Consider the following 17103-nt stretch of genomic DNA (forward strand, 5'->3'; position numbering starts at 1 on the left):
GTGCGGATAGAAAAGAAAACAGCAAGGTAGCTTGTGATATGAGCAGATTTATGCTTTTCACCTCTAACGTGATGAGTGTGTTTGAAAACTGGATGGAAACCCCATAGCCCTCAGGCCTCCCACTGACCTTTTGTCTGTGCCTTGCTCCCACTCCCAAGTGAAGAAAATACACCGCTGACAATCTAGAGCAAGAGTGTTAGCAGTGATGCTGTGAGCTGTTCATTTCTGTAGTTGTGCCCTCATTTGGGAGCTTGTGCCACCTTCCGTAAGAGGCAAGGACTGTTGTTACTGTCTTTTCAGACTTCCTAGGGCCGTTTCAGTCTCTGTTCGTCTCTAGTGCTAATGGTAAATTAGGTAGGATCTGGCCCTTACTCTGCTTCCACACACTGAGATGTGTGGATCAGTTTTGCCTTTTAAGGTGTCTCTAGTTATGAAAAGGGCAGGTGCTAGGCTTCTAGCAAGTTTAAGTTCCTAGTTTTCTCTCTTAAAAAGATAAACCCCTCACACGCTGGTTTCCCACTATGCTCCACAGAATGAGAAGTACTGTGATGAACCTTAGAGCAGGAGGCACAGAGATTTGAGAGGATAGATTCCCGCTCACATAGTGGCCCTAAACTCAAAACCTTCTGGTATGCTGAGCTACACTGGTTGTAGTTCAGACAGGTTTTATATGAATATTTCTGGGTTATTGCTTAATCTCCATAGGTATTAAAAATTAAATCCTGTTTTTTCCCTTCCCCCCCCCCCCCTTTTTTTTTTTTTTTCCCTTCCCAGACAAATATAATTAGAAATATAGGCCTAATCCTGCTATTTGAAGTCAGGGAGAGCAGAATTCCAGACTTGATAGTAAAAGCACAGCTGATGAATCTGCATGTGAATGCGGTTTTGTTTTGTGATGTGGTGGGGTTTTTTTCCCAATCTGCTTTATATTACGTAATGGTGATAAGTGTCCCTTAAAGTCAGGGGCTTTTCCATTTTGATGTCAATAGATGCTTCTCTGCTGATATTTTTGTTTTTATGAAGAAGTTGTATTTTACAGATGTGTCCATTGTAAATTCTAGCTGGTACCTATGAATATTTATTTTTCTACCCATACTCATAATTAGTCTTCCACGTGCAGTAAATATTCATCTACATGTAAAGACATTAATTTTTTAAATTGTTCATGATGCATCGTGCAAGTTAAGTAGCTTCCAAGCTCAGTGGGAATGACCGTAGATGGAAGCTTGCAGGCATTCATACAGCTCTGCCTACAGGGTTCCCAGTAACACTCAGTTCCTTTAATTGTTTTTAAATTAATTTTGATGGTGAATACAATTATATAAAGGACACTTGCTATAGAGAAAACAGTAATAAAAACTATTATAGAATCTTTACATCAGGAATCAGAGTAGGTTAAAGTAGAATTATGAAAGATGCTTGTTCTTAACAATGTTGTTCAGTCACCACTGGAAATTTGTTACTTGGATTCCATGTGTAAAGTAACAAACTACAAAGTTCAGGTGCTCATCAGGTGCTATTAATAGCCTTAGTAATGGTCATTTTGCAGCATCCCTACTGTTCCCCTCAGACTCCCTTTTTGGCCTAAAGCTTAGAACTGTTGTGGTCTCTGTAAGTAGAGAAAAAAGTAATTTGACTGCGTTCTGTCTACTCACTATGGAAGGATATCTTACTGATCTTTAGACAGGAGTACTTATCTATCAGGTGCCATACTTGCGTTATCTAAGGATGCTGTTAATTATACTGTGTCTTGAAAGGCATTGAATGTAAGTGCAGAGTGTGGGATTGTAAGAACCCCTGTGAAAAGTAATTGTGAATTTCTACTAGGTTTGATTGAAGTTCCTATTTACAAGGGTGTGTATGAAAGCAACTGCAAAGCTGTCACTCTTGCTAATACCGGCCAGACACAAGGGATTAATATTTAATAGATGGAAACAGGATTGCTAAAGATTATATATTTCGTTGCAGATGTGACGAATATGTCACACAGCTGGATGAAATGCAGCGGCAGCTCGCAGCAGCTGAGGATGAGAAGAAGACTCTGAACTCCTTGCTTCGAATGGCTATCCAGCAGAAACTGGCATTGACCCAGCGCCTGGAACATTTGGAGCTAGACCATGAGCAGTCCAAAAGGGTGCGCACAAAATCTGCTTCCAAAGCCAAGAGCGGTAACCCTAGTGTAAGTCATATTCGGTCCTGTGGAGACAGATCTGAAGGATCTGTCCTTAACAATGAGGTTTTTTGTAGTGAGAAATATAAAATCTATTGTGACTAGGACAGGTGTGTAGAAAAATCATATTATGCATCTTATTTTAAGCTGTAACTGTCAGCATAAATCCCCACTATCTAATGTCGCAGTGAGTTGACTTGTACTAGTATGTTGTTGAACCAGGTAATACAAATTGTATTATGGTGGTCTTAACTGTAACTAATTCATAAGTATGGGGATGCTATTAACAAGTTAATAGTGGAAAGGAATTAGCTTTTTCCACAATTAACATGTATGGGGTTTGCTGTTTATGGTAAGTGTTAAAAGAGTACACCTGATATAGTATATCTGGTGCTACTAATTGTAGTTTGTATAGCACAAATGTGATCCTTTCTCCAGGGTTGCAGCATACTTCAGTAAATGCTTTCACAGCAGAAACAAACAGAAAACCTTCCTTGTTACTGTGGCTTAAGAAGTGGTGAAAGGCAAATATTAAAATTAGAGGCATGTCTTGAAAATGCAGATCATTTTGAAGCTGGAACCAAACTTAATTTGCCTGTTGTGGCAGATACTAAGAACTTACTGTCATAACACCACTGACCAAAGTCCTAAAGCTTTTATAGGCTATAAAAGCTAGACAAAACTTGGTAGGGTACATTATTTACACTCTGCTTCCCTCTCTTCAGAGGGTTAACCAGAAGAAACTTGCACATTTATATTAAAATATGCAATATTTACCCCATCTGATATAAAACTTAAAATTTTAAGAATTGGGATCCTACCTGGTAGACAATTCCACTTTAAGAAGTTATGCTGTGGAAAAGTGTCACATCCTGAAAGGATCTTTGTGGTCTCATGTTGCTCCTTGCAAGCATAACACTTCAGAAAGAATCTGTTTTTATTACTGTAGCCACACAGCATACATGTGTAGAATTAATGTGACTATGGTCTAGTATTGTCAGTCACAAAACAATTTTTCTCAGCTTTCAGTATTAATCTAAATAGGATAGTATGTCAGAGCTCTGATCATTTTTTAAATACATGGAAGATATCACATTCCTTATGCAAGCACATGTTTCACAGGGCTCTACATTATAGGCACAGGAAGTTGGACCAGATCATCCTGCTAATAATTATTTATGAAGTAGCTTAGTATACATATTAGTATTTAAAAACACATAAACCTTTGTCTACTATTGACCTTTTAAGGGGCCTTTTTAGCCACATAATTACAATATGTTTGATAATATGAAAGTGTACTTCATAATTGGTGCCTACATAAGAGAAAAAGATTGAAAACGTTGCTTCCAAAATCGTGGAAAATTTGTGGAGCACAAGGCACACATTTTTCTTTAAACCAGAGTTTTAAAGTGCCTAGCCTCAAATTTTATTTTAATGTAAAGCCCTGTTCATTTTGTACTCTTTCAAAATAATTTGTATGCCTATAGTATTACTAAAAGCAATGCGAGACTGCACAGTTGTCTGCTTGATAGTGATGTTTTTTAAAGCCATTCTAATATTCCTGGTGTGGTACTGCCTCATCTCACTACCATTTCTTGTAGATGGTCAGCAGCTTGCTTCCTGTGCATTGCCGCTCTGCCTATAAGTAGTCAGGAGATATCACAGTACTAATATAAGGTAATAAGGAGCACAGCTTGTTTTCCCAGTGAGGGGAAACCACATGGGATTTTGGCTTCCCAGATGTTAGGGAGTGGGGGGAGAAGAGAGCCTTCTAAACTCATGCAGTGAGATTTTAAACAAACGGAACCGTAGAAACCTTGCCACAAAGCTGGGAAACATCAGATTGCCACAGTCCAGTGCCAGAATTGCACTTACCAATATGGAGAGGAGGAAAAAAAGCCCCACGTGATTTCAGCCTAATGTGTTGCTCAAACATCACTGCTTGAGAAGTTTAAACAAATGGCAATCCTGGCTTTAGAAACTAGGCCCTGTGCGTCTATTATTACTCTTTTTGGAAAACACTGAATTCTCCTGAATTTGAGCTTTAATATTGTTAAATAGCAGGTTTGATATTTTAGAAGTGAGACATCTTTTAACAGTTCTCAATCCTGCTTTTCTCTTTGCTGCACAATCTTCCAAAAGGCCTTTATTCTTCTCATTCCTGCATTGTCATTTAAAAATACTTTGTAAAAGCAGGCATTTGAGTGCTAACTTTCTCTGCTCCAAAAGAAACAGTTACAATTTAGCTTCCAGTGTGGTAGGGAGCTTTAATACAGTTTTCACTGCTTCCGTGTCTCTTAATGGCAGTAGTTTTGCAAAATACTAACGGCAAAAAGGTAAATTGGAAAAACTAATTGAAAGGCAGTGTTAGGTTTTTTCAAATTAACTGGAACTTTCTGTAAAGATTTCAGTGTTACCAGACAGTGACTATTACTATCAATCTTGGCTCATGCTTTCGGTTCCAAATATGAGCAATTATAATATTAGCCCAGTAGTCTTAATAGTCATTTCCATATTCATTCATTTTTGTGGATCTTTAAAAAACAAAAAAGCCAACCTGACTGCTATCTGAGCTTGTCAAGGTTATGGCTTCTTGTAGCACCTGTTGTAAAAAGAATGAGGAATGGTGGTAAGGTGACTTGATCCTGCTGTTTGTATTTTTAGATAATGTTTAGATTGAGTCTTGTAATTCTTGATTAACAATTTCTTGAAACGTACATTTGCTGTAAGTCTTTCGTATCACTTTGAATGGGTTTGGGATAAAGCATGGAAAATTCCTTAAGCCATCACCTACCTCTACAAGCAGGCTCTTTTTCTGAATATTCTCTGCATTGGTCTGCATGATATACTGACCTGCATGTTTCTGGAGAGCCTAAAGCTTCACTGAAAATGTTTCTTGCACATTTATTGCTATTAACTTGTGCTTGAACAGCAAAGCTTTATTCAGTACTTGTAAGAAACCTTCTTTCTGCAAAACTATTGCTTCGAAGCTAAACCCATAAAGCATTGTTTCAATCAGCTTGGAGAGCATCTGTGAGCTAAAATGGCTGCTTCTACCCCAGTAAGTTAAGACACCCTTAACCAACTAACCAGCTTTTGCAGCATGTCGGTTTAAGTTTTCAGTTCTTTAATTGAGAAATAAACACTGGTTTTTAATTTATTTTTTTTTCTAATGCTATTTTATTTTTTCCATTTTTCAGCTGTAGAGTAGTCCCTGGAGAAGGCCTTTCCAACAGTGCAACAGCATTTCTTAGTCTCTTTCATATTGGTTAAAAGTGGTAGCCCATTGCACAAAGAATGGAAACCACTGACCTGATCCTAACTTTTGAAAACACCTTTTCCTATATACTACCTGAAACTTTCCTTTTACGTCTGAAGCTATAAAACAAACAAGCTTTACCTATAAGTGCTGATGCAGTAAGAAAACTTACAAGTGCTGAAGAAACTTACTTCAAATGTAACGATCACCATATTAGTTTTATGTTCTACTAGAAATGTTCGGATGGGAGAATTTCTTATTTCATTGCAGTTGCTCATTTCTTATCAGATTGTTAAACCTGTGCACTTTTGATATTTTGATATTTTTCTTTAGCTTCTTTAACTCCTTATGTAGAAGAGTTTATATAAATGCAGTGGTTTGTGCTCATAGTCTCTCTCCAATTTGGGCTTGTGATTCTTGAATTCTACATCAGCATGTGGCAGAGATTTTTGGAGGGCTCTAGATTGTGATTAGAAAAGAGTTTCAACAAAAAACAGGAGCTCTGCTAAACTGTGTGCTGTGCTTCAGCAGCTTTTTTTATTATTATAAAATGTTAAGCTTTATATGTTTAAATTACTGATTTTTTTTTTTTTAACTGCCATGTTCATTAAGAAATCCAGGGTATTCAAATTCTGGGGTTTTTTTCATATTGTATTATTATTCTTAGGAATAGTTCAATGTAACAAGAAGAAAACTTGACTTTGCTCTGGTTAAAACAGTAATAGGCACTTGAAAAATATTAAATAAGTAGTATTACCTATAAATTCCAGAATTCCTGGGTTTTAGGAAGTTGAAGTATTATTGATTAACAGAATTTTATACAACTATACCAGTTAAATTCCAAATTGGAATTGTTTTGTTACTTTTTCATTTTATTGTGCCAAATTATGGTACATTTAGAAAGAAAAATTCTAAAGTTGTCAATGATAGGGTGTTATATATCAGCGCCTTTCTGTCATTAATTATTGCCAGTAGTGCCTTTAATAATTTTAAGGGAGACTCTTAGAATAGCTTAGTCTAAGTCCTGTAACTTAGAAGACATGGAATGGCTGTTTTGGAATTTATTAAAAACATGGAGCAATAAGTGCAAAGTGAACTCCCCTTTCGCACATTTTTAATGGGTAGTCTTACTATAGAGATTATATATTCAAGGAATTGTAAAAAATTCTGTTAGTCAATGATATTTCATCATGCAAATCCTTGCAAATTCAGGGGTATAGAGAAAAAAACAAAAACAAACCCGAATACATTTTGGGAACCAAATGGACTCATGCTGAACAAATGAGCAAGATGTATTGACACATTTGTGGTAACAGTACAAAGAACGTATCAAGAATATTGATGTTATGTTAGCTTTGTATGGTGGTGGATGCAGTTAACCATAGTATTGTTTGCAAATGTGAACAACAAAACATTGATATCTTCTCTTGCATGTTGTATCTAATCATTGTAATTTCAGGAAACAGAAACAGAGAAGTGCATCAACAAGCTGTACCTATCTCTCTACTGTTTGTTGAGGCTCACACAAATGATTAAATTGGTACTTATTGGGGGGGAACCTTCCCACTCCTCAAAAAAAGTACAAATTGAAATAATATTGACAGCAGGGAAAAGATTTCTGTTTGCTGGAAAAAAAGCATTATTATTCCTAGATGTGGGGACTTATATTTCCATCTTCTGTTACAGTATTGATTCATAAGAAAAGTTGTTGCATTTAAAATTACTACATTTGTATGTGGGTATTTATTTGAAATGATGTCGAAGTACTGTATTATGTTTTATGTGCATTACCTTTTAGTGGTGGATTGGTCTCCATTTAATGTCATATGCATGTATTCTTGCCAAGTAACCTTTACACAGATCTGAAAAAAAAAAAAAGTTAAAGAGAAAATGTGAAAACTGCTTAAAAGTATAACTGTGTGTTAATTGGATAACCTTAGGAGGTATAGAGGGCAAAATGTTACTTCCAAATTAATAAAAAAGTGCTTAATGTAGGAAAGCAATCTGCCTGCGTAAAGGTAGTCACATTGGCAGTATCAATAAAAGAGAAAAGGAATCGCATTTTCTGCTTGTTGTGTTTGTGTTTTAAGAAGGCGCCATTTTAATTAGTCTTTAAATACTAATTTTTACCTGAGAGATAAAACTAAGTTTACTGCAGTCCTAGAAAATTAATTATTTATGGTCATATTTGGGGGGCACCATCCTCTCTGCTGTTTCATGGGATTTTCCTGGATTAGTTTTGGCCTGGATCAGGCTAGTTTAATCTGTTTCACCAAACAGCCATGCAAACACTGGTAGTAGTACAGGAGTGGGGAGGGTAGGACTAATGCTTTTGGTGGCAGTGGTAACAAGTCTTCCTGAAGTTACATCTGTAACTCCTCATATACTCTCAAAAATGCGTTATGATGATGCTTATCCAGTAGAATTTAACAAACTCACAAAAAAACCCTAAGTAGTATGCTTAAAGTCTGAGGGTGAGGCTAAGGTTTGCCCCGTCAATACAAGGATATGAATTGATATTGGCCCCTAGAAATATTAAATACAGTTTTATACTACAGTTGAACAACTCTTATGTCCCCAGGTAGGATTCCTAGAACTAGTCTGTTAATTGTTTATCTGGTAGCAGTCAGTTGCATTACACCAGCTAATCAACATAATTAATACTGTAACTGGAGAGTAATATGACAATTTTTACTTGGGCTTCGAAAATTTTTGTTGAATTGCGTGCAGTAAACTAGCAGAGCATATTTGCTAGAACGCTTGCCCTGACTGTACAGTTTTGCATTTGCTATAATGGGAGCTTTATCTGCAGGGTGATCTAAGGGAGAAACATGTTATAAATATATGTGCATGCAAATGACAGAAGAACAAGAACAAACCTGTTGAAATAGAACAGTGTGGTTCAAAAATGCTTTAGTAAGAAAATAAGAGAAGGAGAATATTTAGTTTAAAAGCTCGTCTAGTGACTGGCTATTCATTAAAACATCAATTTCTCTGACTCTCTTCTGTGCAGAAAAAATACAGTGCCTGGAGGGAATGTCGCCTATGCTGAATGGGGAGGGTGGGTCACCAGCTACATTCCAGACTGCAGATACTGCTGTATTTAGTCTCCAGAAAAGGAATCTGCCAGCTAATATAACGCTGCTGTTTGCCGTAGATTTAGGAATTCAGTAGTGATCATTTGTTTCTTGCAAGTAAGGCTTGAAAACCAGCTACTAACTTCCCACAGGGAGAACAGGGCAGATTGTCAGATGTACTTAGCTGCCTAAAAAAGAGAAACAGATCTAAATGTCCCCATGTGCCTAGTTTTATGGAATGAAGGCAAAGAAAATTAAGATATAGGTGCTTTTGGGAGATCCCACTGGATAAGATAGTAAAATTCAGCTACACAAATATTTACAGAAGTTAGACTTTCAAAAATATATTCCTATTCTTGTGGTTTTTAAAGGCTGATGATGTAGATTGACCTACAGGACCAGGAAAATGTGTTTTTTTTCCACCCAAGGACTTAATAAAAACAATGAAAAACTGTAAAGATCACCTATGTGAGCTCAAAAACAAGCAAAGCAGCTGGTTAACCTGATTATTTTGAGTATATGGTTAATATGATTGAGTATATGGTTAATAAGATTGTTTTGAGTAGGTACTTATTTTTATTACATTGAATGTTTATAAAAGCTTCAAGCAAGCATTTGTTAGTGGTTGCTGGGAAAAACACTGATGTACAAACTACTCAAAAGATTACTTCATCTTATTCCTTTCTTTTCTTCCAAGAGAGCTGTTTTCGCTTCCCTGTAAAGGAGGAGGGTTGCTGCTTCTCTGTGCAAAGGCAAATTTCCACAAGAAGGAGCCATCACAGCTGTAAAGTGAACTTTTTTCCCTGGTATACTGAGCACGGTATCTCCCAAGGTAGTCCGAGACATGATCTTGTACAATGAATTGGCACAGCCAACCTTACCTTACCCAACCCTGTGACTTTGGGACACACTGCTGTAACTAAGTCATCAGATGTGATAATGATTAAGTGAAGTGGCTGTAAAATGTCTTAGATCCAGTAACTGTTTTAAACAACAACAACAAAAAAAGCCAGCAAACAAGCTGGATCTGGTTCTTAGATAAAGTAGACTTATTTCTGAAGCAGTATACCAAGTGGGAGCAGTGTAATGAAAGCTGATTTTTGTGTTTACGATGGAGAAAACCTGAGAATCAGTTTAAGTTAGTTTGAGTTAGCTACATGTAGGTGAAGTGAATTTAAGCTAGGCTGAAGTGAGTTCTAAGTATGCACACCCAGATTTCCACCAGCTTAGCAAGCGAGAGTCGAAGTCGGTTAACTAAGCTGGAAATGACTTTATGGGCAGAACCCACAAATACTGTGGTTTTTTACTAAATCACATGTCAGGTTAGGAGGACACTGCGAAGGCCAAAAATGTACCTGCCCGATTCTCTTTGTTGCATGGATTTTGAACACCTTTATATTTTTAAAATACCTCTGTGATTTAACTTTCAAAAATGTCAGCAGTTGGACATTTGAGTTGTCAATGTCCTATGCTAAAATACTGTAACCTGCTTAACAGGCAGGAGAAACTTTAAAACTGATGATTCAGTATATCATTTGAATGAGATCATATGTATTAAAAGAGCAGAATTTTTAAAAGTAAATTCTTGGTAGTGCTTGCATAATCCGTTACTCTCAATAATGGTATTTTTTATCTTTTTTTTGAAACTGGTTAATCAAAGAGTAATGTATTGGAGGAATGACAAATTCCATCTTTAAGCAGAGAAGGAAAAACAACTGTTCATTTTACTATATGCTGCTTCATATTGGTTGACATTAAAAAGATAGTATATCTTCTCCTTGAAACCTTGCTCCCTATCTTTTACACAGAAATTTTAGGTTAAGAGAGACTCCCAGCATTCAGGTGCATGCTAACTCAAAGCTAAGAACAACACTCAATTTGGCAATTTCATAATCGCAAACATTTTTCACTTAATTTCTCGTGATGAGACTGTTCCTAACTAGGACAGTTTGTATCCTTATTCCACATTATATTGAGTAAACATTTGGGCAGCTTCTACTAATCTCAGATGTTATTTAGCTTATTTTCCTGTGTGGCTTCTACCCTGGAATTCAAATGAATGGAGCTCAAGGCTTTATCAAGGGATAAAGAGTAAAGTGTTTGATCCAGCAGTAGAACATTAGCTTCCTGTTATTGCCAAATGAACAATGAGCCTTTATTAAGCCAATTATCAAAGTCTTAGAGACCAAGCATTAGTATCTCTCCATTTAGAAGACTGACATCTCTGTCAGGGAGAAGACTGTGGAGCCTATGCTATTGACAGCTTTGGGAGGAGGTTTTAAAGTGTGATCTTACCTGGATCGAACGAATAGCCTGAACTTGTGTCTTATTAGGATGGGGAAATCATTAATTCTTTTTAGCTGGTAGTCATGTGGTTATTTGGTAACAGCTCTGAAGAATAAGGTTTGGTTTGTAAAAGCGAGTTCCTTGTGGTTTTGTCTTTCTCCGTAGGGTCAGAATTCCTAGCTATCAGCTACAGCCAGTATGCGCATGCTTTTCATGCTTAGGGTGGCAAGGGTTTTTTGGTTAGTGCAAATACTTGAGTTGAACAGCAGAGGCCCCAGCACCTGCTGGCAGTGAGTCACTGGTTTTAGCTGCAGGTACTGCTAGTTAGGTTAGCACTGGTAATTACTCACCACTACAGCCTGAAATGCCAGAGGTTTGCTGTGCTTCACGTTTGTTGGCAGCAAGTTGTTTACTCTCTCCTGACTCCAGATGCTTTAATAATCCGAAGAACAGACCAGGTAGCAGCAGACTTGGAACAGAGTGCAGTTCTGTCAGGTGCTCTCACGTTGGAGGGTGAAGCAGCTGCCCCTCTGAGCTGAAGTGGCGCATCTGACCATGCTTAAAGAGCTGGGTCAAAAAATGGACCACGCTGTGCCCCTCCCTGCTGTTCAGCGTCAGACCAATCTCCCTGTCTTCTATCTGTTCTCCCTAACAAGGTAGTCTTTGGCTTTCAGATCTGATGCCTTCAATCTTGCTGCAAACATGAGCACTGCTTGTCTCTTGTCGTGCTGTTGGGTTTGTGCAAGCTGCTCAGCAGCCATTGGGTATCAATTTTGGTCTTTGATGACATTACTTTAGGAACCAGCTGGAGCAAGAATGAATCCAATTTTCAGGCACCATATAATTTCGTTTTTAGTCGCAGAAACAAAGCCATCTTACTCTAAGACCTGCTGGCTGTTTTACAGGCAGCACTGTGGCTGGCACCTTCTGTTGTGCTGCTGGCAGTTCATCAGAGATGGTGCCGTCTTCTAGATGTCTCTGAATTGCACCTTCCTATCAGCTGCCAGTGAAACTGCATGCCTGACTTTGCATCACTGATAGTGGGTTTTAGTGTTTGTGGTTTTCTTAAGTTACCACTTTTAGGTACAATAACTAGAATGGTAGGGGAAAAGAAAAAGTTTACATCTTTGATTTGTACCTTTTTTCCCTTGTGCTACATAGATGAAAGCCTGGATATTTTTTATTTAAATAACAGAGTAAAACGCTATTTATATATAACATATATATATATATAAATCTATCTTTTAATAAGTTAATAAATGTTTACTTTCTGTTTAAAAATATTTGCTAAAAGCTTGTTCAACCTTTAATTGGAACAATGAGGGCATGGAATAGCTGAGAACACTTCTAAGAGCTGTTACGCCAGAGGCTAAAGTATCTTTCATCAACTCAGTAAAATATGCAGTTAGGCTCTCAGTGATGTTCACAACCCCCCTAAGTTACCAACAGTCCACAGCAGAACTGGAATTACAGCCTCAGGAAGGGCTGGGAGCTAAAGATGAAGTTTGTGTTCTGCCTTTTCTAATCCAGTTGCAGAAGCTGGTTGGGCGGTAGAAAGCATGGTAAGAATACATGCCTTTTTCTTCTCACCTTTGTTTCTTTTTACCCTTGGAGTCATTGTTATCATGATCTTTCCTGATTTCTTTTCTGACTTGGGTTAGGCTCTTCACTCTCATCTGGAAGGGTTTTCCCAGAGGTGTAAACTGAGACTGTTACTTTCGCTGCTTCATCATGTTTATGAAGCTCGGGGCTCTTTTAATAAACCTGACAGAACATCTGCCAGCAAAGGGGCAACAAATGTATCTGCTTCCATCTGTGTGTCATTTGTAGGAGGCAAAATTGTCATTGCTGCTTCTCTCATTCCACTGGAGGCCAGCTTTCACCAGTGTCCTGTTTCAGAAGGGATGTTGCTTTCACGGAGACAGAAAAAAGCTTGCAAAAGCAGCAATTGGTCCAATCCCAAATAACCTATTTGTAGAAAAACTGATGTGTTTCTGTGGGGTGAGGAGAAGGGGAGGTGGCAGAAGGGTAAATGAGAAAGTGGGGGGAAAGGGTGTGAGCATGAGGCAGGTTTTAAAAAAAAAAATGAAAAAAGGGAGGGAGCTATGTGAAAATATGAAAGAGGCAGCAAGGAAAAAATGGCAGCAATGGATTAGGATGGACTGTTGAGCAACTTGGAGCAGCTGGATCTGCCGTGGGCAGGGATTGTTTGGCATAGAGCCTAGGAACAACTCAATTCCAGAAAAGCAGCTGGCAATTTAGTGTAGTCTGGTAATACAGACTGCATAATATGCATTTCTCCATCTTAAAGGGATCAGCTAACACATTTACTAGCCGTCAGGGGCAAGGAAGAGGCACATGAGACTACAGAAAGAAGGAACAGTGCAAGAAAATGAGGAGAATGTGTGGGAGAGGAATAAGTTCCCTGGCATATTTAAATGCTTTTGTGTGTGGTTTCAGAATGTCTCATGCAAGTCTCCTGGGTTGCAGGAATCCTCTTTCTTTAAGCTTCAGTTTATAGAACGATTTTCTATCTATGTATATCAAGATATTTCTTCTAATCAATACCTGAGTCCATCTAAATACAGCTCTACTTGTCTGAATGTCAGTATCAAGTGTAAGCAGGCACATTTGACTAGCCTTAGGTTAGGCTGCTTTTAAACATGGTTTTAATAAAATTAGTTTCTATGTTGTTATATTAAGAGAACTAAGTTTGCTGCCCCAGCTGCCTATGGAAAGCTTCCAGCCAAGTCAGTGTCTGTGTCAGTACCAGCTTCCAAAGCTAAAATAGCCTGAACACTGAGATCCCTTATCCTAGTGATGGACACGTCCCTGGGGGGGGCTGGGGGATCTGCAACCCTCAGTACCCTCTGGAAACTGTGCAAAAAATCAGGGATAGAGTGAAACAGAAGGGTAAGAAAGCTTGGCAGTGCAGGACAGGTCCACAGGGAGGGAGCCACAAGACTGGTATGGGAAGTGTGACAGTCCGTCCCTGAACCTTTTAGAACTTAATATTAGAGCTGTGCTATCACTGTGATAACCACATAGTGCCCAGCTCTGCCTTACTCATTTAGAGCGTGTATCTCTGCAATGGCCTCACGAGCAGTCCCTCCTTTAGCCTTCGGTGCACACGGCTAAAATGTGTAAGTGCAGATGCTGTTTTAAGTCTGCTGTGGTGGTATGTTCACAAAAAAAGGTTGCAGGGCTTGTGTGATTACAGGGCTCCTGACACAACGTACAATTATTTTCATGTGTAGTTGTTTATACTGGACAGTCTAAAACTGGTTTAAGTAATGTGAAGAAAATTTTTCCAAGTGAGCTTTAAGAGACTAGAGGGGAAACAGGAGTGCAAGTCCTTGCTAGGCGGGACATCTGCCTGTTGAAGACTTGACAGGAATGCTTGTTCTTTGGCCTTGCTGGGCTGCGTGTTTTATTCTTAGTGTCCAGCAAATGAAGGCATAAATTTGCTCAGATGAGTTAAAATTTGCACTAGCAGATCGGTTTATGCAACATGACTGGAGGATCTGGACAATATAAAGGTGTCTATTAAATTGTATTCTTTATGAATCTGGCCACCACTGATGATCTGAGCTGTTTTTTCTTCTATGTGGCGTTTGTGCTGAAAGCAACAAATTTCCAGTTCGGCCCCCTCATGCTCTGTTATTACAGAACTGTTAAATGTCTGGAACAGCTCTCTTTGTAATCTCAGCTTTGTGAAGTAAGATTGACTGTGGTCTAAGGGAAGGGTGGAGAATCCAGAGTAGGAGATTAATCTTGTTCCCACCTTCCCAAGAACTCTTTTCCAGATATCAAGATACAAAAATAAAAACCACAACGAGCTATAGGAGCCCAAGTGCCAATGCTTTAAATTCAGTGCCAGTGGCTGGTTTTGGGGCCTTGCCTGTAGAACACTCAAATATTTTAAAAGGCAAAAACCATGAAGCTTGCAGAGAAAAAGACTGGATGGCCTCCTAATTCCTTCTCTCTGGCTCTAGGGAGTCTTGTTAAGGGTATGTTCCCGCAATAAGCACTTAAAAGCTTTGTATCCAGTTTGCAGCTCTATGTGACATGCTTCCATTCATAACTAAAGGGTAAAAAATTTAAAAGGGACACGCTTGTTATGCTTGAACATGCGGTATCATTGCTTGCAATTCGCCTGCTTTGTTTTGGAGAAGTTCTGCCGGGAAACACGAGATGGCAGCGCAATACAGGCGGCTCAGCAGCGCCGGCCGCACACACTGCTTGGGTGGGTGGGTGCCTGCAGAGGAAATGCCAGCTGATAGCAAAGCAAAAATTGTCATGTTTCTTCTACACTAAAAGATTTGACTTATGTCTCAAGAATTCCTCTTGCTTCCCCTCTAGTTTCCCCTCTGTTTAGCTCCGGCAGTGTTCCCCGTAGCTCTTCACAGCTCGTCTTGAATGTATTTCTTGCTCTTCTGACAAGCTTCCAGCTTGGCAGCTTTGGAACATGCCGCTTTATGAAGGGTTACCACTGAGTACCGTGAGAGTCACGTGATAGACAATAAATGGAACCACAAGTGTGAAGAAATTTTTTAACTCTTGTTGTTTGCACCCCTCTGGTAACTCAGCTTGGTTCCTGAGCGTGTGTCATTTGTCACTATGCCACAATAACGAACTACTTTGGGCTTGCGCTGGACCTGCCATCACCAGGAACCTGCTCTGCCTGCTAATTTTCATGCCTAGTAGGAATGGGTTGTGGGCCAGCAAAAGCTACGTTTCCAGATGCACGTTAGGTCAACAGGCTTGATAGAGTGGTTGTCAACCAGCGAGAGCTCAGCCTGCATCTTCCACTTTCCCATCCTTAATCCAGTCTGAGAGCACTGTTTCAAACCAGCATGGCCAAGGTGTCATCATGGGTGAGTAGAGTCGGCCGTGGCCAGTTCTGGGGGAGGTGGTTGCAAATAATTGAGTACTTCTACATATTTTCAGTTCGCTGCTTACCACCATTACCACTTTGCACAGGGTGTTTGTGAAAGGTAAGAAGCTAGGCGAGCACTGCAGAGGGTCTTGAAGCAGACATCAAGTCCCATAGCAGAGTTCCAGAGAGGAACAAAGCTAAAGCTATTAAATCATAAATCTCATTACTTAGTGGATAGCATGGTCACACATACATGGCAGATAGAAAAACTTAAATATGGCATTTTATAGAAGCTGTTGTGCTTTGGCTCTCTTCCCTGTCATGCTATCATTGTTTGGGGTCTAGTGCTATTTTTAGGAGTCAGAGAACCAGGAATCTGCTCTTGCTGTGCTGATGGGAGAAGTACATTGGTCTTCCTGCCACCCCCAGGCTACTTTCCATTAAGGAATGATGGGGAATTCCTGCATCTCTGATCTCCTCATTGGTTGTTTCTTGCTGTTTCTGTTGTAGCTTGCTTCAGCATACATTTTGGGAAGGGTGTCAGCCCAGGGCTCTGCCATGCACTGAATCATTCAGGGGTAGGATAGCTTTGCTTATGGAATGTTGTGTCCTACTTTTTATGCCTTTGATGCCAACTTCTTTACTTACGGATCTTTTTTTCCTCTTTTTCGATGACTGCAGGAAAATCCAGTGTCTGAACACAACATGATCAACTACTCAGAAAAGTTACAAAGAAAGATGTGTCTAGCTGATTGCTCTCTTCTGCACTCTGCCTGAACTCATGGTGTACCTTTGGTTACTATCACTCTTCACAAAAGAGAAATAATGCCATAGATGCTTTTATCATCTAGTAAAAGATAACCCCCAGTATCAAACAGCCTGTCTCTGCAATAAGACTGTATGAAAACCTAGACTTCAGCGGGGAGCATTAAGGTATGAAGGCAAGCAAAAGGGGGTGAAACTTTGCTGCTGAATCATGGTAAGATGTGGTTGTCCATAGAGATGTGGACAAAAACTGGCTTAAGAATGTTTCAGGGGAATTTGATAAACACAGAAAGGACCTAAATTTAATGGCTTGAACTAACGCTGCCACCTTTCCCTTTTTTAATGGTTCAGTCTTCACAGAGGTGGGGTCGTCCTCTCTTTCACAGGAAGGATTTGCACACAGCCATGTTTTATTCCCTTCTGGACACTGGTGGAGAAGAGTCTGTGATAGGTTACTCAGTTGTTAATAATAATGGGAAGAAGAACAAAATTCAGCAAGTTGAGGTCCAGGTGACTGAATTCTAAGTACTGAAATGAAAAGCCTAGTTTTATTAGTTTATGAAGTTTTGCTGCCTAGTGCTAATGTAGAAACTACAGTAACTAATTCCAGTGGAATACCTTCTAAAATTGTTGTAATTTCTCAACAGGAGATGGACCTGCTACATCA

The 17103-nt window shown here is 39.1% G+C and overlaps 1 protein-coding gene across 2 annotated transcripts in view; it reads left to right on the plus strand.

The window, feature by feature from the left end:
- BICD2 (BICD cargo adaptor 2) overlaps window positions 1-7483 on the plus strand; it is a 95116-nt gene extending 87633 nt beyond the window's left edge. The window contains exons 7-8 of one of the 2 annotated variants that reach the window (XM_074913987.1): window positions 1969-2179; window positions 3772-7483. In XM_074913987.1, coding sequence (XP_074770088.1) covers window positions 1969-2179; window positions 3772-3819 — 259 coding nt within the window. In that variant the 3' untranslated portion in view covers window positions 3820-7483. Of the gene's footprint in view, window positions 1-1968 lie in introns of both variants that reach the window. The other variant, XM_074913986.1, reaches the window with a different exon arrangement.
- Window positions 7484-17103: the final 9620 nt, after the last annotated feature.

The sequence above is a fragment of the Athene noctua genome, chromosome 10 (genome assembly GCF_965140245.1).
Source record: "Athene noctua chromosome 10, bAthNoc1.hap1.1, whole genome shotgun sequence".
NCBI classification, from domain to species: Eukaryota; Metazoa; Chordata; class Aves; order Strigiformes; family Strigidae; genus Athene; species Athene noctua.